We start from the raw sequence: 21,436 nt of genomic DNA, 5'->3' as shown, positions 1-21,436 counted from the left end.
TGGCCTCTGTTGGAAACAGGATGCTGGGCTTGATGGACCCTTGGTCTGACCCAGCATGGCAATTTCTTATGTTCTTATGTTTCTCTTTTTCCTTTGTTACAGTGCATACAGTCTCTCTGGCTTCTTGTGGTTTCCAGTTCAGTTTTCATTGCATTTTCTATTTATGCTTTCGGGTCTCTTTATTCTTTGCTAGGTGAGGGTTTGCACGTGTGACTGAGGTGAGGTTTTCTGCTGGCATGTAGTTTCTGTGTAGGGCTCTATAGCAGACTGGCTTGGTCCATTTTCCTAATAGAAGTATTGGAGTTTTAAGGCCTATTGTAATATTTTCAGTATTGCCTTTTCTTAGGTAAGCTGATTACTGTTTGAGTGCTGGAAGTTGGTGCTGTTCTGGAATGGGAGGTTTACTATTTATGTAATTTCTGTTCAGAGAGAGTACTCTTATCTATGCCTTGTGTCCTTCTAAATAATAAAAGTAATAAGAGGCCTTTTTTTTTTTTTAATTTCCACCATGGATTATAATGAGCAGTGTGTCACACATGTGAACGTTGTTTGTCAGATATGTCAAGATGGGGAAAAGGTTGAGAACCACTGCTCTAACTCAACGGGGAACAGCCCTCTGCTTCCTGCTCCAGCCCCTCCCCTCCCAGGCCGCTGCAGAAAACAGGAGGGAAAAGGTTGAGACTGGAGCAGAGCACAGCAAAGAAAAGCTGCTCTGCTCCCTAGATCAACTCCTCCCCTCCTGTTCTGTGCAGAGAGGTGTGAGAGGCAGGAGGGGGGTGGGGGCGCAATAACAGTGCCTAGAGGTAAGTCCCCAATTCCAGATCCAGAGGTTAAAACAATGATGGATGGGATAGTCTGTGAATGGAAAATGAAGGTACAGAATTTCGAGATAACTCTAGATTTTGTTTTTAATTTTGACTTTAATATTCAAGAAACAGGTAAAAAAGCCTTAACAAAATTATATCTAGTGCAGCAATTAAAGCCATATTTAGTTGAAGATAATATCAAAGTCCATAGGCAGTCTCTAGTACTTAGCATCTAGCCTACTGTAATTCTTAGGTTGTTGAACTGCCAAAGAAATGTCCGTATAAGTAGCAGGTGGTACAAAATGTTGTGGGCTAGAACTATTCTAGGCAAATCACTCACGGATCGCTAAGGGAGTTGCATTGGCTTCCAGTAGAAAAATGCAGTAAATTTAAATTACCAGTACTTATGTTTAAGGCTATTAGTGAGCTTGGTCCAAGTTATTTTATTGTAAGCCTGGATACCATCTCCACAGGTAAAGCTATTTTGTATCCTGTCTCTGAAGGATACACAATTAGAATGAAGGAGAGAGCATTTTTTTTGCCGCTTGTCTTCCTTCTGATGAATTCAGCTCCTACAAAAATTAGACTTGAAAAGGTTTTATGGCTTTTAGAAAAGCTATTTAAAAAAAAACAAAACCTGTTTTTTAAAAAAATTCCTAGGTTAGAATCCTGATGTCATAGTATAGTGATGTGGATTGTCTCCCTCTACAGAAGTGAACATAAGAACTTAAGAAATTGCCATACTGAGTCAGACTAAGGGTCGATCAAGCCCAGCATCCTGTTTCCAAGTGGCCAATCCAGGGCACAAGCACCTGGCAAGTACTCAAAAACCAAGTATATCCCATGCTACTGATGCTAGTAATAGCAGTGGCTATTTTCTAGGTTAATAGAAGGTAATGGACTTCTCCTCTAAGAACTTATCCAAAACTTTTTTAAACTCAGCTACACTAACTGCACTAACCATATCCCCTGGCAAAAAATTTGAGTTTAATTGTGCATTGAGTGAAAATAATTTTCTCCAATTAGTTTTAAATGTGCTACATGCTAACTTCATGGAGTGCCCCCTAGTAATTCTATTATCCAAAAGAGTAAATAACCAATGCACATTTACCCATTCTAGACCTCTCATGATTTTAAACATCTCTATCATATCCCCCCTCAGCTGTCCCTTCTCCAAGCTGAACAGTCCTAACCTCTTTAGTCTTTCCTCATAGGGGAGCTGTTCCATCCCCTTTATCATTTTGGCCGCCCTTCTCTGTACCTTCCCCATCGCAACTATATCTTTTTTGAGATGCGGTGACCAGAATTGTACACAGTATTCAAGGAGCAGTCGCACCAAGGAGCGATACAGAGGCATTATGACATTTTCTGTTTTATTCACCATTCCCTTTCTAATAATTCCCAACATTCTGTTTGCTTTTTTGACTGCCACAGCACACTGAGCCGATGATTTCAATGTATTATCCACTATGATGCCTAGATCTCTTTCCTGGGTGGTAGCTCCTAATATGGAACCTAACATCGTGTAACTACAGCAAGGGTTATTTTTCCCTATATGCATCACCTTGCACTTATCCACATTAAATTTCATCTGCATTTTGGATACCCAATTTTTCAGTCTCACAAGTTCCTCCTGCAATTTATCACAATCTGCTTGCGATTTAACTATGGTACTCTGAATAATTTTGTATCATCTGCAGATTTGATTTCCTCACTCGTTGTATTCCTTTCCAGATCATTTATAAATACATTGAAATGTACAGGTCCTAGTACAGATCCTTGAGGAACTCCATTGTTTACCTTTTTCCACTGAGAAAATTTTCCATTTAATCCTACTCTCTCTTTCCTGTGTTATCCTTTATGTCAGGGGTGGCCAACTCCGGTCCTCGAGAGGCCAGGTTTTCAGGATATCCACAGTGAACATGCATGAGAGAGATTTGCACGCACTGTAAAACCTGGACTATCTGTGGCTCTCGAGGGCCGGAGATGGCCACCCTTGCTTCATGTTATGTATTTTGTATCTGCTGTGTTTTATACTTTTATATTATATGCAGCAGGGATACACTGCTTAATCAAGTTATTTGTAAAGCTGGTTCACAAATTATTAAGTTATTTGCAGAATGCTATTTTTGAAACGAGAGCAACCGCTTTCAAATTAAGAAAGTTTTGAGCTGACCGCATTCAACTTTCCAACCAGATGCAGCTTCGTAACATCAGATTTATTAAATCTTACAAGGAAAGGTTCGCAGTGGAAACATTTGTAGCACCTTCGCTGTAGACGTGCAAGATGTGTCAACAAAGTGCGTTGATGCTAGCAAACCGGTACCCAAGGTTCAACCCATGCACTTTATTTTCAAGAAGGCAAAGACCACATAGTTCATGAAAGATAATCTCTATATGAATTGGTTCTATCAAGCTAATCTATGATGATGTTCGCAAATAAGGTTGTCATGTGAAAGCCCATAGCCACGTTCCTGCTCAGAGGTCAGATGGTCAGAAAATGCTATATTTGACCTGAAATTGAAAATGCACCATTTGCCGTACATAGAGTTTCATTTAAAATGGGACTGTCAAGGTTGTGACGGAAACATAATGTAAGTAAACCAAAAAAGCATTTCCTAGTGAGACAATAACCAAAAATAAAGTGAAAAGGAACACTGGTAAATATTATACCAGTTTTCAAGGGACACAATGCTAATCCAGGGTAAAATGAAGGGGAGTCTTTATAGAGCAACAGTGACCCTTTCCCCCTACCCATGACAGCATGAAAGAGTATTGCAACTTCTGGGAGGTATGGAAACCATGCAAATTATCTAATTTTATATTTGAGAATGTATACAATGCTGCAAGGAATAATTAACAGCAAATGTCAACATTATTATGCATTCACTGCCCCTCTCCCTGTAACTCCCTCAGCCTTTTCTCAGTTGTTTTACTCCCCCTATACCTATCTCACTCACTTCAATACTTGTGCAGTGATTCTTTCCCCTCCATTCACATTCAACAGTGGCAGCAGTCAGTTGCATTGTGCTTTCTTACATAGTAACATAGTAATGACGGCAGAAAAAGACCAACATGGTCCATCTAGTCTGCTCAGCAAAATTCCCAAGGTAGTAACTGCCGCTCCATGCAGGTTACCCCCATGTTTCTCTTAAGGGTAGTAACAGCCGCGCTCCATGCAGGTTACCCCCATGTTTCTCTTAAGGGTAGTAACTGCCTCTCCATGCAGGTTACCCCCATGACTTTGCCCTCCACATCACCTATGTCCCCCTGCCCAGGACAGCAGAAGAGTCATTCAGAAGTTCAGCCACTGTGAAGCTGAACAGTGACAGCAACAGTTCTCCCTTTTGTGCATGTTCACTATCATTCTACTCTCTCCACAACTCCCCGGTGGGAAGTTCCAGGGCATGTGCAATAGCCCCTTATCTTCTCACCCCTCTAGCTCTGTATCTCCAGAAAATCTGAACAGCAAAGTTCAGCATATATTTTGCTGTTCTGTGTACATGGCAGTGAAATTCAATCAGAGGCAATACATAGTATTACGTAGATAAAGACTGAAGACAGATAAAGAGCACTATGACCACCTCATCCTTCAATTACCTTCCCTACTGTAATATCATAGAGCCTATCTAATCTCTAGCTTTACCGTAACTTCCTTTCAGCTGTGAGGAGACTGAATGGGCCATCTGGTCTTTGCCTTCATCTGATAGGTTATGATACTATCATCCACTGGACAAGAAAAGCAAAAGATTATGATTCTGGAATTTGGTTCAGCAGAAACTACTTGGATGACATAGGCAAACAGGACAGAGCTCTGCTGAGATCACATCCCATCCTGTATGGTACTTGTGGTATAGCGAAGGAAGACTTACTCTAGCAGTAGTTTTGTGAGTCATCAGCATATGTTACTGTTGATAAAGTTCAGTAAATAGCTAGTGAATTTTATTCCATTTCCTTGTTTCTTAATATTGGCTTTTTTGGAGTCTGTCAGGTCTTGAGGAATAAAGCCTAAAGTTGTGACTTGGGGATGTACTATATAATGTTGCTTGTTAACATATAATGTCAGAATAAAGAGGATTTTCTTTTTATACTGGTCTGAATTATTTTGGATTGAGAGTATCACTGGCCTAACTGGGTCACTCCTCTGGAAGTTAAAACAGTGTCAACTGCCATAAGGGGAAAGAGTAGCCCAGCAGGCCTCCATTGGGATAAACACTGTGGATCCATAAAGAGAAGAGCCATGGGGATGACTTGCTGGAATGGACAATATTACCCTTACTCAATAAGCCTTCAAACGGTTAATGCAACTCCACTTCTCTACTTCAATGGCAAGGGGAAATGTGGAAAAGAGGATTTGCATTCAGACAACCACCAACAAGGACTGAACTTCACAGTCTGGGTAAAAAAATAAGTATGGGGTAGCTTGCTTATTACAGCGGTTACTACCCTAAACCAATTAAGTCTGGTATATCACTTTCAATGCATATACAGAGTTGCTCTCTGCTTCAACAGCAGGGATACATGTGGAAAACAGGATTTACATTCAGACAACATCCAACAAGGCATTGATCTGTGCAGTCTGGGTAAACAAGCATCGGGGTAACTTGCTTGATGCGGCGCTTACTACCCTTAACCATTGATGCAACTCCAACATTACTCTCTGCATCAATGGCAGGGGATGGCAGGGAATTTGAATCAAACAGTTACCAACAAGGGCCCTGAACTTGGTGGTTGGTGAAACAGATAAGTATGGGAAAATAAGTGTGGGAGCTTGCTGGGCAGAATGGATGGGCCGATTGGTCTTTTTCTGCCGTCATTTCTATGTTTCTATGACTAACAAGTGGAAACAAGGAACATCTGAGCAAATGCTCTCTTGTGTGAAATAAGGAGGAGCAGCTTTGCCTCTACCCTGAAGTTCGAGACAACGGATCACTATGAAGTGCAGAGTTTTGCTTTCCCTGTACGTACCAGGATCAGTCCAGGACTCCTGGGTTGTGACTCCGCACCAGTAGATGGAGACAGACTAAAACTTGTGGGCGGAGCCATATATGCCCCTGTGCCAGTCACAGCCCCTCAGTCTTACTCTGTCTCCAGTAGGTGGTGCAGGTCTAGTCACAGCCTCTGAGTGGCCTGAGGACTGATAGTTAGTTTAGTCAGGGTCATTCTGGTTTTATTGGTTTCAGTCTTTTGGCTTTGGTTATTTAAAAAAAAAAAAAAAAAAAAAGCAAATTTACAAGTGAGAAGAGGAAGCTGTCCGTGCTGCCTCCCAGGGGGGTGGGAAGGTTCTGAGGGGACCATCCCCCCCTGGTTGAGGCCGCTGCTGAGGGTCGAGGACCTGGCCTACCACAGGCAGCAGCGTAGGGGGTGACACCGGGGAGCCCGGTTCACTCACCCCCAACAGAAGCAGAAGACCCAGGACCCTGGACAGCGGCAGGTTTGAGTACAAAAAAAAAAAAAAATTGTACTTTTATTTTTCTTGTGCGGCTCTCCGTTTTCTTCGCCGGTGGGGGTGTTTTCTCGGCTCGGTGAGGGACGGGGAGTGTTTTCGGCGGTAGGATTTTGTTTTTGGAATTTCTGATTTGTTAGTTCGCCGCCCGCCGCAACCGCGTGGATGCCGAGGGGTTCGGTTGCCGCGCTTGCGGCTCGGCGCGTGGCTCTCACGAGAGGGGATTTGCCCTGCCTGTGTTCCGGGCGGGAGGGAACGTCCGGGACAGACAGGGGGGGTCGATTCCGGTCAGCACGGTCGCCCTCACGCGATTTGGCAGTTCCTGTCATACCGGCTGACCCCTTCCCGCTCAGCGCGGGAGCGGCGGCCATCTTGGGGTCAGCCCGCGAAATTGGGCGCGAATCGACAGGGAATCCCAACATGCCTCCCGTGTTGCCTCCTCGGCACAGGCCTTCGAAGGGGGGTCCTCCGGGGAGGGCTGTCTCCCCGGGGGAGGCTAGCGCGGAGGGGACCTCCTCGGTTTTGGGGTTCTCGGTTTTGGCCATTTTCGCGCTCCCACTGCGCAAGGTACTCAAGGGCAGGGCCCGCAGGCGCCAGGAACAGCATGGCCACCCTAAGGGGGATGGCCCACGGCAGGAGAAATCCGGGTCCTCGTTTTCGGCCGTTTTCGCGCTCCTGCTGCGCACGTTACTCAAGTACAAGGGCCGCAGGCGCAAGGAGAAGCATGGCCTCCCTCAGGGGGATGGCCCACGGAAGAAGGAATCCCGGGTGGGCCCAGATCTCTCCCCGGCTCCAGCAAAGGGAATGCGACCACCGAGAGGGGTCCCGCAGGATACGGACTCTGCGTCCACCTCACAGGATGCGGTGGATACGCCCGGGGAGCCCCTGGGGCGGGCCGATGGAGCGTCCGGGGACAGTTCTGCCCTGACTGGTCCGGGCAAACAATCAAACCAGTTATGTGGATGGCCCTACGCTGGTTCGGTGTTACGCAGAGATGAACTGTCCCCGCTTATCCCGGCTATCCTCAACGACCTAGGGGTGGATGCCCCACCGACAGTTTCGCGCCCTGGAGCGAACTTGGACCCAGTCCTGCTGGGGCTCACTGGTCCAGCGGTGGCTTCACATTCCGTTCTCAGCGTCAGAAGGAACGGGATACTCCAGAGCTGGGTCTGACGGGGACCAAGGCAAGGGACAAGCTTTATCCGCTGCCAGAGGACGCACTGGAGCTTCTACGGCTTCCGAAGCTAGATGCGGCGGTGTCGGCAGTAACAAAGAGTTCAATCTTCGAAGTTTCAGCGTGGAGGGGTCCGAGCTGCCATCTGTAGTAACTACGCCATGCGGGCTAGTTGCGCTGGGCCCAAGTTCTACAGGCGACTGCAGGTTTTTTCGGCTCAAGACGCCACGCAGGCGGATCGTCCGGAGGCTGCCATCGCTTATAGTACGGATGCCCTCTATGATCTACTGCGTACTTCGGCTAGTTCCATGGTCGCTGCTGTTTCGGCTCATCGATTTGCTTTGGCTTCACAACGGGGCAGCGGATGGATCCTCCAAGGCTCTCCTCGGGGCACGGCCCTTCAGGGGAAAGCTATTATTCGGTTAAGAGTTGGATGATTGAGGTTTCCCTGGATGAGAACCGGGTTTTTTCAAGCTCCCAGAAGACAGGTCCATAACTCGGTCCCCCTATTCTGCTAGGTCCCGCTTCCACGGTTGAAAGAGATCTCGTCCCCAGTGGTCCTCTGGGCCTCCTGATCGCTCGACGTCTTCACTGGCCTCCTCGTGGCCACAGTCCTTCCGGGGGGAAGCGTCACGGCAGACAGGGAAGAACCCCGTCTGGCACAGGGCCCAAGGCCTCGCAATGAGATACTGCTGGGCCATTCCTTAAGGCAGCCACCGCCCTTTGTTCCAATCGTGGGGGCGAGGTTGATTTTCGAGGAATGGGCCAACATAACGTCCGACCTGTGGGTCCTCAACGTCTTAGAGAACAGTTACGAGTTAGATTTTGTACGAACTCCGCCGGACAAATTCCTGACGGCGCCCTGCAAAGGTCCATGGATCACGGGGGCGGTGCACCGCGCCCTCCAGCGGGGCACAGGCCGTTATTCCATTTACTTCATCGCCCCGAAGGAGGACGGCATGTCCCGGCCTATTTTGGTTCTCACAGGGGTAAACAAATGGCACCGACCCTCGGACTTGGCCCGAATCAGCTGATCGTCCAAGTAGGGGTGTACCAGGAACCCCTCCAGTCACGGTTGTGCCGCCACGACTACCATTACCTTCGTAAACGTGCAAGGAGCCCTGGCGAGTCCGAAGGGGAGCACTCGGCATTGGTAGTGCCTGCCTAAGATGCACAATCTGAGGAGCAGCTGGAAGAATGGTGGGATGCTGACATGAAGGGACGCCTCTGGGAGCCCCCAGGAGGCCAGGATTTCGCCTGGCCGCACCGAGGCACTCACTGACCGATTCCTTCCATCTTGAAGGCTGGAACGCGCAGGCATCGCGCACGCAAGCTTCAGTCTAAAGTGCGTCGATTATTGAGTCTTCAGCTGCCGCTGGTTGCGATTATCTGACAGTTCGGGGGTCGATGGTGTCCACCCTGGCGTTGGTTCCTTGGGCTTTGCTCATCTACGCCCAGAAGGTTTCATCTACCGCGTCCGCTCACTGCCCAGGCGAGGGCCAGTCTTCATGGGTGGCTCGATTTGGACCATCTCACTTGCAGTATATCCCTGCTGGTTCCCCACTGGACAGTGGTGACGACGGATACCAGCCTCTCCGGTTGGGCAGCGGTCTGCCTAAGCAAGTCAGTGCAGGGCCGGTGTTCCTTCGGCCAGTCGCAGTGGTCCATTAACCGTCCAGAAACCTGGGCGGTACACCTGGCTCTGCAGGCCTCCCTTCCTGTGGCCCGGGGGAAGGCGGTCCGCATGTTGTCGGTCAGTGCAACAATGGTATCGTACATCAATCGCCAAGGGGGGACAAGGAGTCCACTAGTGGCGGAGGAGGCGCAGCTGCTGATGAGCTGGGCAGAGCGCCATCGAGGCTCCATCGCCGCGTCCTACATTGCCGGGGTCGACAATGTTCAACCGGACTTCCTCAGCCGACACCATCCAGACCCCGGGGGAATGGGAGTTGGCGGACGATGCTTTTCCGCCTCGTTTCCGAAAGGAGGGGGGCTGCCCCACATGGATCGGATGGCCACTTGGCACAACGCGAAGGCTCCGCGTTTCTACAGTCGGCGTCATGAACGGGGAGCAGTAGGCGTCGACGCGCTGGTCCTTCCTTGGCGGACGGTTGTGCTCCCCTACGTGTTTTCCCCGTGTGGTCGGCGAGATTCTGCAGCATATATATTGCACCTGTTCCTTGTGATCATAGGGGCACAGGAGTGGCCACGTCGTCCGTGGTTCGCAGTTTTCAGCCGGTTGTTGGTGACGTCTCCCATTCGTCTCCAGGAGTTCGCGGGGCTCCTACATCAGGACCCCGTCTGTCTGGAGGATGCGGATCACTTCTGTCTCGCGGCATGGCTTTTGAGAAGGATCGCCCGCGGAGAAGAGGTTACTCAGATGCAGTGATAGCCATGTTGCTGAGGTACAGGAAGCGGTCTACGTCTCTGGCTTATGTCCGGGTCAGGGCGGTTCTGAGGATTGGTGCGTGCAGCGAGGGGTGGATCCCTTTCCGCTTCGGTCGCAGATATTCTACCATTTCTTCAAGCCGCTCTGGCCACCGGCTTGGCGTGCGGTTCGCTACGGGTCCAGGTGGCGGCGCTTGGATGTTGCGGGGTAAGGTCTGGGGAACCTCCCTGGCTCTTCTTCCGGATATCTCCCGTTTTCTTCGGGGGGCCAAACGTCTCCGTCCTCCATTGCATTCCCCTTGGCCTTCTTGGAACCTCTGCTGGGTTCTTCCTCCCTAGGCTCGGCTCTGTTTGAGCCCTGGCAGCGTGCAACTCATAAGGTCCTTCATTTGAAGACGGTGTTTTTGGTGGCGATTGTCTCAGCTCGGCGTGTCTCGGAGTTGCGGGCGCTGTCCTGTAGGGAACCGTTCTTGCGGAGGTCCGATTCCGGAGTCTCCTTTTGGACGATCCCTTCCTTCTTTCCTGAGGTGGTGTCGTCTTTTCTCATGAATCAGTCAGTGGAGTCCTGGCGTTTTCGGGTCGGGGAGTCCACTGATCCCCCAGTTCAGGAAACTGCAGAAGCTAGATGTGCAGAGGTCTTGTCATTACTTGGAGGTTCCTAATCCGTTCCGGGTAGCCGACCATCTGTTCGTTTTGTTCTCGGGGCCAAAGAAAGGGGCCGCTGCGTCCCGCCCGACGGTCGTGCGTTGGCTTCAGGAGGCCATTGGCTCCGCGTACTTGGTACAGGGTAAGCCGCTTCCGGTGGGTCTGCGGGCTCATTCGACTCATTCCCAGGCCGCATCCTGGGCGGAAGCTTATCAGGTATCGCCTCAAGAGATTGGCAGGGCGGCTCCCTGGAAGTCGATGCATACCCTTATCGGGCGCTACCGGTTGGATGCCCGGGCTCCCGATGCATACCCTTATCGGGCACTACCGGTTGGATGTCCGGGCTCCCGATTCCGGGGGATTGGGAGAGAGGGTACTCCGAGCGGGACTCTCTGCTTCCCACCCTAGGTAAGTTTTGCTCTGGTACATCCCAGGTGTCCTGGACTGATCCTGGTACGTACAGGGAAAGGAAAATTAGTTTCTTACCTGATAATTTTCGTTCCTGTAGTACCAAGGATCAGTCCAGGATCCCGCCCGCAGGGCTTCGCTACAGTAACGGAGAGTCCGCTCATAATTGTTCTTAGTCCTGCTGATCGCTTGTTTAGCTCTTCCGGTTGGGGAGTCCGGTTAGGAGTTTGAGGCTCAGTTTTGGGTTAGAAGTGTATTTTATAGCCAGTTTTGTTGCTTGGTTGCATTGCTACTTTGACATTACGTATGACTGAGGGGCTGTGACTGGCACAGGGGCATATATGGCTCCGCCCACAAGTTTTAGTCTGTCTCCATCTACTGGTGCGGAGTCACAACCCAGGTGTCCTGGACTGATCCTTGGTACTACAGGAACGAAAATTATCAGGTAAGAAACTAATTTTCCTTTGTCTCTGCCCTGAACAGACAGCCTTAGCAATATCATGAAAAGGAGAATACAAAGACTGGAAGTCAGGAGAAATGCAGGAATCATTCGTTTTGAAGCATGGTGATGGATAGAAAGGCTGGTGTAACAAAGCTGCGGATGCCTAGCAGAGTGCAGTCTTGCATGTCAACAATACAGGAAGGCTGATGTTGATAATGGTTCATTTACTTTCCATTGTCGGGTTAGCTATGGAAACATCTTTAAGCTCAGTTTTTACTAATGTTTGCTTCAGACTGGGTGGCCTTCAAGCAACCATGTAATGTGCAACAAAAATTTGTAATAAGCAAGCTTCTAACAGAAACTCAGAAAGAAGATAATGGTTTATATCTGACATATCACAGGGCTCCACAAAGATCTTACTCGTCCTCTTCTTATGTAGTGTATATCATTCAATGCAGAAAATGTGAAGAAGCATGCTCCATTGGTGAGACAGGCCAGACATTAAAGGCAAGATCAAAACCACAGAGAAGATCAAGTGCTTCCCACTGCCATGGGGGCAGTGAGGAGCACTTTTCAGAATCAGACTACTACATCAATAACCTTATAATCAGGATAATTACACATCCAGGAGCAGAAGACTTTCAAAATTAAAATAATCAGACACTCTGGAACTGACAAGAATGGACTCAACAAAGGTCTAGGTTTCTTAACTCATCACGAGCCACAAACTTATAGTGGCTGTCACTTTCTGATCACCACTCAATCTCTCCCCCCAATCCCCCTTTCCCTTCACACTATTATTGGAATACCTTTTCGAATTCATTTATATTTTCTAGCAAATGTCAATTGTTGATCATTCTATTCTGACCTGAGAATGTGATCCCGAAAACTAATCAATGTAAGGTAGATGAGAAACAGCTCGCTTATGGCTCAAGCCTGTGAGTACCCATGCATATTTTAGCCTGAATTTTCAAAGCAGAGTTTTGCCTGTATGTCCACTTTGAAAAAGTGCAGGTATCCCTGATACGCATGCCAAGGCACACATGCATGAAGTTACCCTTCCTCTCAGGCAGGTACTCTGTTGCCAACATTAAAATGATGAGGTCCTGACTAGAAGATATTAGGGAAGTTGCTGGTGGACTTAAGGCTAGAAATATGAAAAGAAGGAACTGCCAGGCCAAAAAAGGGTAATTTTTAAGGGCAACTCCTGGTGACCAAATTTAGAGCACATGATAGAGAGTTCTGGAAGGAGCTTTGGTGCACGGCTCCTGGCCTCAGGATTATTGCTGCAATAACCAGACTGGACCAATGGAAAGGTGAACCTATTAAAATAGGGGCAAAGTCCCTGGGTAGTTGTGAATGAAGGATCATGGCACCTGAGTCCCAGCACTATTTTTGATTGAGCTGGAAGAAAGGAAGAACTTCCAGGCCATGGTTCTGCACTGTAGATTTCTATTGCTCCACAAGACGTACAGCACAGATAGACCTTTATTTCCTATGCATTCACACAAAAGCAATGTAAAGGATTAATGACACCATTTGCAAATAAATTTATGAAAGTTAACAAATAGCAACAAAACAATAAGGTGATACCTATTATTAGAGTGAAATAATGCATTTCAGACTTGATTTTCAACACTGTATGGAGGTAATTCTAAAAGGAGTTACACGTATAAAAGTTGCAATTTTCACAAGCCCATTTACGTGTGTAAAACATTTTGAAAATTACCGCCTTTAAGTGCATAATACCCAGTTTTATGTGTGCAAATTGCATTTTGAAAATAAACCGAGAGCTCTGTTGGTGAAATTATGTGCGCAGCCTGCTTATACCTGCAATAGGAAGATTTGTTCTGGGGGCAGAGTTGGGGCAGGGAAAGAATTTATGCACATGCTTTCGATTTTTCAAAGCATACACATAAATCCGCACACCCAAAGTTACACCTGCTTGGGAGCATTAGCAACTGTGTGTGTGTGTGTGTGTGTGTGTGTGTGTGTGCTGGCACGCTTACAGGGGGACAACTGCATGTCTTCAAAGTGGACTGGTGCACATAAATCAGCTTTGAAAATTCAAGTTATATTTTTGTATGGATTACCCTAGACAAACGTGTGCCGCCTACCAAAATTAATCAAGTATCTTTTGGAACAACCCCAGCCTTGGGCGGTTGTAGGTGTTTGTTGTACCGGAAAGTACCAGAAGACCTTCCACAAGCCGAAGGCTCTTGAAAGACTTTTCTTCCCCCCCCCCCCCCCCCCCCGGTCAGGAAAGAACCCAGGGACCATGGGGTGTTTGATTGCCTCTCCACCCCCAAAGTGCTCCCTTGTGCTGGATGGGGGGGAGGGGTGGGGTCACACTGACAATGCTCATGCTCATTACTCAATCTCTTGTTAATTAGTTTGTTACTTGGAAATCTATAAAAGACATCAACCGTGATTGTGTCTGGGAGAAGAAAATGTCCATGGTTTGTAACCCAGTCTTCTGACGTCAGTAAACCTGGCATGTACTGGTGCAGCTTTCGGAAGTACTGTTCCATGTTTCGTCCCACAAGCCTACTTATTCACCTCACTCTCGTCACATTTCCTCCCTCGCCAGATGTTCTATTTAGAGAACCAGCTAAGTACAAATAACCACGAATGAAGAAACATGTTTACGTTTTAATAAACTATATGTGTGTGTGGTACATTTGGGAAGTCTGTGCTGTACTTAGACAGTAAAAGGGTCCTTTACGTTCTGCCTGAGATTATATAATCACCTTGAGAGCTCCATTTTTTAGGCAATTCTATTAGCGGCATCAGCATTTTAATCAGAAGCTTAAGGAGTACAGGTTTGTCTATTTCTAAGGTTCAACAGTATTAGTCTTCCATTTTTTTAATTACATTTTCTAAGTCCTTTTTTAAAATATATAAACACTGGCAAACACATAATTGCCATCTCTTTTTAGGGAGAGCATGATAATCGCATGGGCCAGGGCCTTGAATGCTACGAAAATAACATAAGTTAGTGTCCCACTCGACTGCCGATCAATTGGAGACTGTGAGATTTAAAATGAGTTTTTCGACATAACTCCTCTCCCACAAAACTTCAAGCATTATTGGTATTGAGCTTTACATGTTCCTCTAATGTCTAAATCAGGGCTCTTCTGATTCCACGTTTAGACTGTCTTTCCCCTGAAGAAGGAAGAAATTACATCTTCTGAAACATTGCAATATTGGGCATTTCAATTTTAATGTGGTGGAACTAATTACAAACATTAGGAGCTATCACCCAGGAAAGAGATCTAGGCGTCATAGTGGCGAATACATTGAAATCGTCAGCTAAGTGTGCTGCAGCAGTCAAAAAAGCAAACAGAATGTTAGGAATTATTAGAAAGGGAATGGTGAATAAAACAGAAAATGTCATAATGCCTCTGTATCGCTCCATGGTGAGACCGCACCTTGAATACTGTGTACAATTCTGGTCGCTGCATCTCAAAAAAAGATATAGTTGTGATGGAGAAGGTACAGAGAAGGGCGACCAAAATGATAAAGGGGATGAAACAACTAACCTATGAGCAAAGATTAAAGAGGTTAGGACTGTTCAGCTTGGAGAAGAGACGGTTGAGGGGGGGGGGGGGGGATATGATAGAGGTGTTTAAAATCATGAGAGGACTAAAATGGGAAAATGTGAATCGGTTATTATCTCTTTAAGATAATAGAAGGACTAGGGGGCATCCATGAAGTTAGCATGTAGCACATTTAAAACTAATCGGATAAAGTTATTTTTCACTCAACGCACAATTAAACTCTGGAATTTGTTGCCAGGGGATGTGGTTAGTGCAGTTAGTGTAGCTGGGTTTAAAAAAGGTTTGGATAAGTTCATGGAGGAGAAATCCATTTCCTGCTATTAATCAAGTTAACTTAGAAAATAGCCACTGTTATTCATCAGTAGCATGAAATAGACCTAGTTTTTGGGTACTTGCCATGTACTTATAGCCTGGAATGGCCACTGTTGAAAACAATATGCTGGGCTTTATGGAACCTTGGTCTGACCCAGTATGGCATGTTCTTATATTCTTATGGAATATTAAATTGCACATTGGTGTTTTTTTGAATTCTGCACTTTAAAATTTAGAATGACTGTTGATTAAAACGTATGCACTTTAAAAGGGCAGCACTCTGAGCCCTAATGATATTTAATCTATAGTGTAATATGATGGTCATTCTCTTTAATTAAAATTAATCATGCCATACATCTTTACTTTGATCAAGTGAGATTGGCTGTTTCTGTATGAAAATATCTGGATCATTCTTTCTTAGGTCAGTCCAATGGTAGCATGACTTACAAAGAATCTATTTATATTCCAAGAACAGGTCAAGCCAAGAAAAAATACAAAGCAGTTTTTACCACATACCTTATCAAGCTTATGAGAACATTAACTACCGTCAGCAAGATGCATTGAAAAGATAGCATTTGTATATCCAGAATGCACACAAAAAAGCATAGAGTCAGATGTGACTCCAGAGGTGATCCGGGTAACTATAGACCAGTGAGCCTGTCTTCAGTGCTGGGAAAGATAGTGGAAACTATTCTAAAGATCAAAATCATAGAGCATATAGAAAGACATGGTTTAATGGAACACAGTCAACATGGATTTACCCAAGGGAAGTCTTGCCTAACAAATCTGCTTCATTTTTTTGAAGGGGTTAATAAACATGTGGATAAAGGTGAACCGGTAGATGTAGTATATTTGGATTTTCAGAAGGCGTTTGACAAAGTCCCTCATGAGAGGCGTCTAAGGAAAATAAAAAGTCATGGGATAGGTGGCAATGTCCTTTCGTGGATTACCAACTGGTTAAAAGACAGGAAACAGAGAGTAGGATTAAATGGTCAATTTTCTCAGTGGAAAAGGGTACACAGTGGAGTGCGTCAGGGATCTGTACTTGGACCGGTGCTTTTCAATATATATATATAAATGATCTGGAAAGGAATACGATGAGTGAGGTTATCAAATTTGCGGACGATACAAAATTATTCAGAGTAGTTAAATCACAAGCGGATTGTGATACATTACAGGAGGACCTTGCAAGACTGGAAGATTGGGCATCCAATTGGCAGATGAAATTTAATGTGGACAAGTGCAAGGTGTTGCACATAGGGAAAAAGATCTAGGCATCATAGTGGATAATACTTTAAAATCGTTGGCTCAATGTGCTGCAGCAGTCAAAAAAGCAAACAGAATGTTTACTTAGAGAATAGCCACTGCTATTAATTGCATCAGTAGCATGGGATCTTCTTGGTGTTTGGGTAATTGCCAGGTTCTTGTAGCCTAGTTTGGCCTCTGCTTTAAACAGGATGCTGGGCTTGATGGACCCTTGGACTGACCCAGCATGGCAATTTCTTATGTTCTTATGTTAGGATGAATGTAACTGCTCCAAAAGTGATGGAATACTCTAATGAGGTGGCCTAGCAGCCTAGAGTTAGGAACCTGGGCTGAGAACCATGTAGGGATACCAACTGGCTCCAGATTTTCAGAGCAGGTTGATCCAGTCTTGGTTTTACCCTGTTGCATGCTGGGATTTATTCTGATTTCCCTATTGCATTCCCTAGTAAAAGCAAAACTATAAGAACCTGCAGGCAGGGGAGTAAAGGCAGGACTGGATCAACCTATCCTGAAAATCTGGAGCCAGTTGGCAACCCTAGAACTATGATTCAGATCTTAATTTCTTTCAATAATGCTCCTTGTGAGAAGGAGTACAAACTTAGGGCCCTATTTATTAAGCATTTTTTGCATAGACACAAAATGGGAGGAAGCCTCTTAGAACGTGAGCTCTCCGGGGCAGTGAAATATCTTCCGTACCCGAAATGGAACTTGCCTTGAGCTCAGGCTTGGAGAGGTGAATAATTAAATCCAAATCACAACTCTACACTGCAAGCGTTCTAAAATTGTAAAAATAAATAACTCAAGCTTTGACCTCTCTGTAGCGCGAAATTTGTGACACCCCGTTTCAAATCTAATCTTAATAATACTATCTTACTTAGGTGAAGAGAATGAGTTCCTTGCTGTCCTTGCTGATTATCCATCTCCTGATGTAAGCCAGCCGATATTTTGCTTCGGAGAGAAACTACGCGTGATAGCAAAGTAAGTTACTCTTCATTTCTCCACTAGCTCAGAGAAATGAAAAGGACTATCTGGGAAGGAACTATCAAACTACATTCTTACATGCACTTTGGAAGCAATTTTCAAAGGAGTTCCGTGCGTGAACCACATCATGGTAATTTTCAAAAGTCCATTCACGCACGTAAAACCATTTGCAATTCAGCCCTATGGAGTGAATTTTCGAAGGAGTTACGCGCGATGAAGTAGCAATTTTCAAAACTCCATTTACCCGCATAAAACCAGTTTTACGCATGTAAATCTTTCCGAAACTTGCCCTCATTGTGTTTACGCTCTGGGATAAATGCCATAATGCCTACAGATTCCTCTTCTTCCCTGCTGCCCCAGGGTTTTCAGGGCCTTCTAGGGCAATCCTGATGATGGACCTGCCCCAGCTGAAGCAGCGCGTTGTGCAAATCCCAGTCAGAAGGTTGAATCCCAATTCACGCTAAACGCTTTCAGTATCACTTTCTATGCAATCAAAGGCACCACCGGATACAGCGACTGACCAACTGGATTCATAGACTAGCACACTGAAGAGAAGTCGGGCGGTTTATTTATTTATTTTATTTATTTAAGGTTTTTATATACCGGCAATCATGAGCACATATCTTGCTGGTTTACATGGAACGGGAGTGCATTAAATACAACAACTAGAACACAGGTTTCCCTGTGTTACTGCCTATATGGACATCTTCATAAGGATTGCATGAGCGGGGAGGGATGGGGAGGGATTGGGAGGGGGGGGGGGGGGGGGGGAGGGGGTGTTTTCTGCCAAAAGAATGTTCCTTGAAGTTGTACTGTTATTTGGTTGAAAAAGTGAATAAATACAGTTTCCAAAATGCAGACTGGGGTTTTGGTGCTCTAGTTTATTATTATTTTCAAATTTAGCCAGGTGCAGCATGTTAAAATACTCCTTTCAACCAATTCAGCTGGTGGAAATATTTTAATAAGTTATTTCTACGCAGCTTAGTGCTGCACAGACATAAGCTTCAAACTTGCTGAAATTATTTTCGATAACTCTAATGCTTAGCAGCTAAAAGGGCCCCAGAGCAACTTAGATGAGCTACTAAACCTTAGCTGGCAACCTTAGGGAAATGTTATGCCAGACAATGTTTGCAACTGAAAGGTTTCCACAACCATCTAAATTCAGGCTTGCCCTGTGTCTGCCCAGAATTTGGTGGCTAAATTTAAGCTCCTGAAAATCAGATGGCCTCTAGTTGGCTAAATCTTCTCCAGGTCCTGGGGACCACCCATTGTTTTCAGTGGCTAAATTTAGCTTCCTGGTAAATTGGCTCAATGTAGCTGCTAAATTTAGCTGCATTGAGGGAGGTGGGGGTGGGGGAGGTGCTCCTTATTTCAAGGCAAGCCAGCTGTCTTTTTGGGAGATAACCAGCTCAGCCACTTTGAAAATCCACCCCTTTAAGCTTCGTGTGGCTGGATTGCTGTCCATAACAAACAAGGTCAGTCATGACTTGAAGCATCCCATGGCCGTTCCCCCCTCCAGCAACGGATGGGTGGAGACCTGAAGCGGCGGGGGGGGGGCTTGCCACAGCTAAGCCTGTGAGCTGGTCAAGTTCTGCCAAACGTCAGCCTTCTTTAAAAAAAACCCTAAAAACTATTTTTAGTGAATTGTATATTACTGTGCAGCATCTAGCAATTGTGTAATTGTGTAACCCTTCACGATGGGTTAAAGGGCAGTTGAGCATGAAATTCCCCTTTAAAAAAATGATGTTGCAGCCAGACAGCAATTAGTGGTCAGAGATATTATGTACAGAAAAAATAGTATGGGTGAACGCCTTTAAAGTATTTTGCAGGTGCTGCATGAAAGCACTCACGGGCCCCATACGTTTGACTGTTCTGTGATACATTTTAGAGGCAGTGAACGTCAGCATCCGGTTACAGATTAACTATTGAAGAATTCATACATTTACTTAACTGTCTGCTTTTGCAGTGCATGCTTATAATGCATAAGTACATTAACTGCACATGTATACTTTGTAAGTATTAGTGCATTGCTATAATTGGTTGCACGTTTTACTGTTTAAAAGACTATTGAACATGAGTGTCAGAGTGAAGCAGATGCCAAAACAAGCGAGTGCCTCGTTTTCTGAAATGTGCCAAGTTGTTTTATGCTGAAGAGGCATTTTCACATTGCTTCTTAGGGCGGGCTGTACTAAGTGTTTTTCCCCAAAGATTCACTAAAGCTTTTGGCCCGTTCTGTGTCAGTGAATTATGATAGCATTCATAGTTTGTTTTGTTTTGGTTTTTTTTCAATGATTTTTGAAGATTATTTTAGCCAGGTCCTCCTCGTACAATCAAACCCCCCCCCCCCCCCCCCCGACTCATGATGAACCGGGCCAAAATCAAAAAAGCACTTTCTGGCTGCATTATGAAATAGCGAGATCAGATAAGAGCACAAAGTGCCCGGTTTACTTGCGTTCCGGAAAGAACAGCGTCACTGTGGGGCACCTCTGCCTTGTGCAGCCATCAGCAGACGCACCAGGTTAACAAAGTTGTGCAACACCAAGCAAATGGAACACGCTCTTCCTGTTTTGGTGCAGCTAAAAATGAACAAAAATCCCTCGCAATGACCTATGCAAATTGCCACGCTGAAGTGGTTTGCAAGCCTCTCAAATCTGCTGCAAGTCGAGCCAAAACACTTAACTCTGAAACCATGAAGAGAGAGCCTGGTCTGGGCAGGAATGTTTGGGTGAGCAAGCCCACACCCGGCGCTTACTGACAGCACAAGCAAATGATCTTTTTCTTGCAAGTCTGTTCTCACCCATGCTCTGTAAAACTGCTACCACAATGACATGTTAAAAGGAGGAACCTGTGCACTGTGTATTTAGCACCATTTCAAAAGCTCACACGGCGGCCAAGGTGCTAACCTAACCTGCATTAAGCCTAACGCATGTTAATGCTGCACGTGTGCAACAGGAACATGAATTCCAACCAACACAATATGGGAAGGTCATTTTTCCACTTTGGCCATTCCCATCAAGTTTGATGGGGTGACATAAAAGTTCAAACAGAAAAGGGAGGGTACTTTTCTAAAGCAGTTCCGTGGGTGATCTCAGTCCTTAAAATCGCCCGCCTGATATATGGGGAAACTTAGCCACTTTTGCCCAGAAGCTTACCCGGACTGCGCAGAAGAGTTCCTGGGAGCAGAGATGGGGGAAGGGGTTGGAGTTATGTGCACACGTTTGAAATTTCAAGCATATGCAGGCAAATTTCCCTAAAGAATTTCTGTGCACTAAAAAGGCAGGTTTAAAGTGTGTGCAGGTAGAATTGGTGGGAGAATGCTCAAAGCAGACTCAGGCCTGTAAATCTGTTTTGAAAGTCCGCGCGACTTGTGCTCATATTTGCCAGCTAACTTATGCACAGTGTCATAAGATTACCCCTCAAAATATTAACGAGCTGCAGCCCAGCTCATAAATATTAAAATGAGGTTAATGCAAATATTGTTAGGCACGACCCGAATGTATATTTAATTTTTAGCTAGCCTCCAGGTGCTAGCTGAAGGCCAGGTGAGGGCCACAATGTCTCCTTCCCCTCCCCCCCCAGCAGACTCAGGTCTTCCCTGGTCTTGTCATCCTCCTCCCTCCTTCAGCAGAAGACATTCCCCTTCTCTCTCCCTTCGTTCTGGCTGGGACCCTCATTACTCCTTCCATCCACTGCTGTGCTAGTTGAAGGGGGGCAGAACAGCACTTCTACCTCCTGTCCCTTCCGGCTCCACCATTCGAACCAGCACTGGCCAATCTCATGTGCTCCTTTCCCTTCAGGTTTATAAAGATGTTAGTGGTGAAACAGCAAAACTGTTATGGTCTCCCTTTCCCACCTCCCTTCTATAAAGCATTTCCCTCTAAATAGCCACTCCTCCTTCTATCTATAAAAGAAAAGGCAAAAGAGCCAGGAAGGGGGTCTATATCTTTTCTCAAAAAATTTGCATTTCTCAGAAGTCCAAGCCACCACAGTTCTTCCTGGGACAGAGAT

General features: G+C 45.9%; 2 protein-coding genes across 4 annotated transcripts in view; one reads left to right on the top strand and one right to left on the bottom strand.

The window, feature by feature from the left end:
* Positions 1-21,436, bottom strand: part of TG (thyroglobulin) — a 422,996-nt gene that overhangs the window by 123,727 nt on the left and 277,833 nt on the right. The gene's annotated exons all lie outside the window — the stretch shown is intronic.
* The window catches only part of SLA (Src like adaptor), a 76,743-nt gene that overhangs the window by 36,896 nt on the left and 18,411 nt on the right, over positions 1-21,436 (top strand). For all 3 annotated transcript variants that reach the window (XM_029592053.1, XM_029592051.1, XM_029592052.1), the window contains exon 3: positions 17,326-17,425. In XM_029592053.1, coding sequence (XP_029447913.1) covers positions 17,326-17,425 — 100 coding nt within the window. The remainder of the gene's footprint in view (positions 1-17,325; positions 17,426-21,436) is intronic.

Source organism: Rhinatrema bivittatum, chromosome 2 (genome assembly GCF_901001135.1).
Source record: "Rhinatrema bivittatum chromosome 2, aRhiBiv1.1, whole genome shotgun sequence".
Lineage (NCBI taxonomy): Eukaryota > Metazoa > Chordata > Amphibia > Gymnophiona > Rhinatrematidae > Rhinatrema > Rhinatrema bivittatum.
The sequence above is the reverse complement of the archived record's forward strand: the minus strand, read 5'-3'. Positions and strand labels throughout refer to the sequence as shown.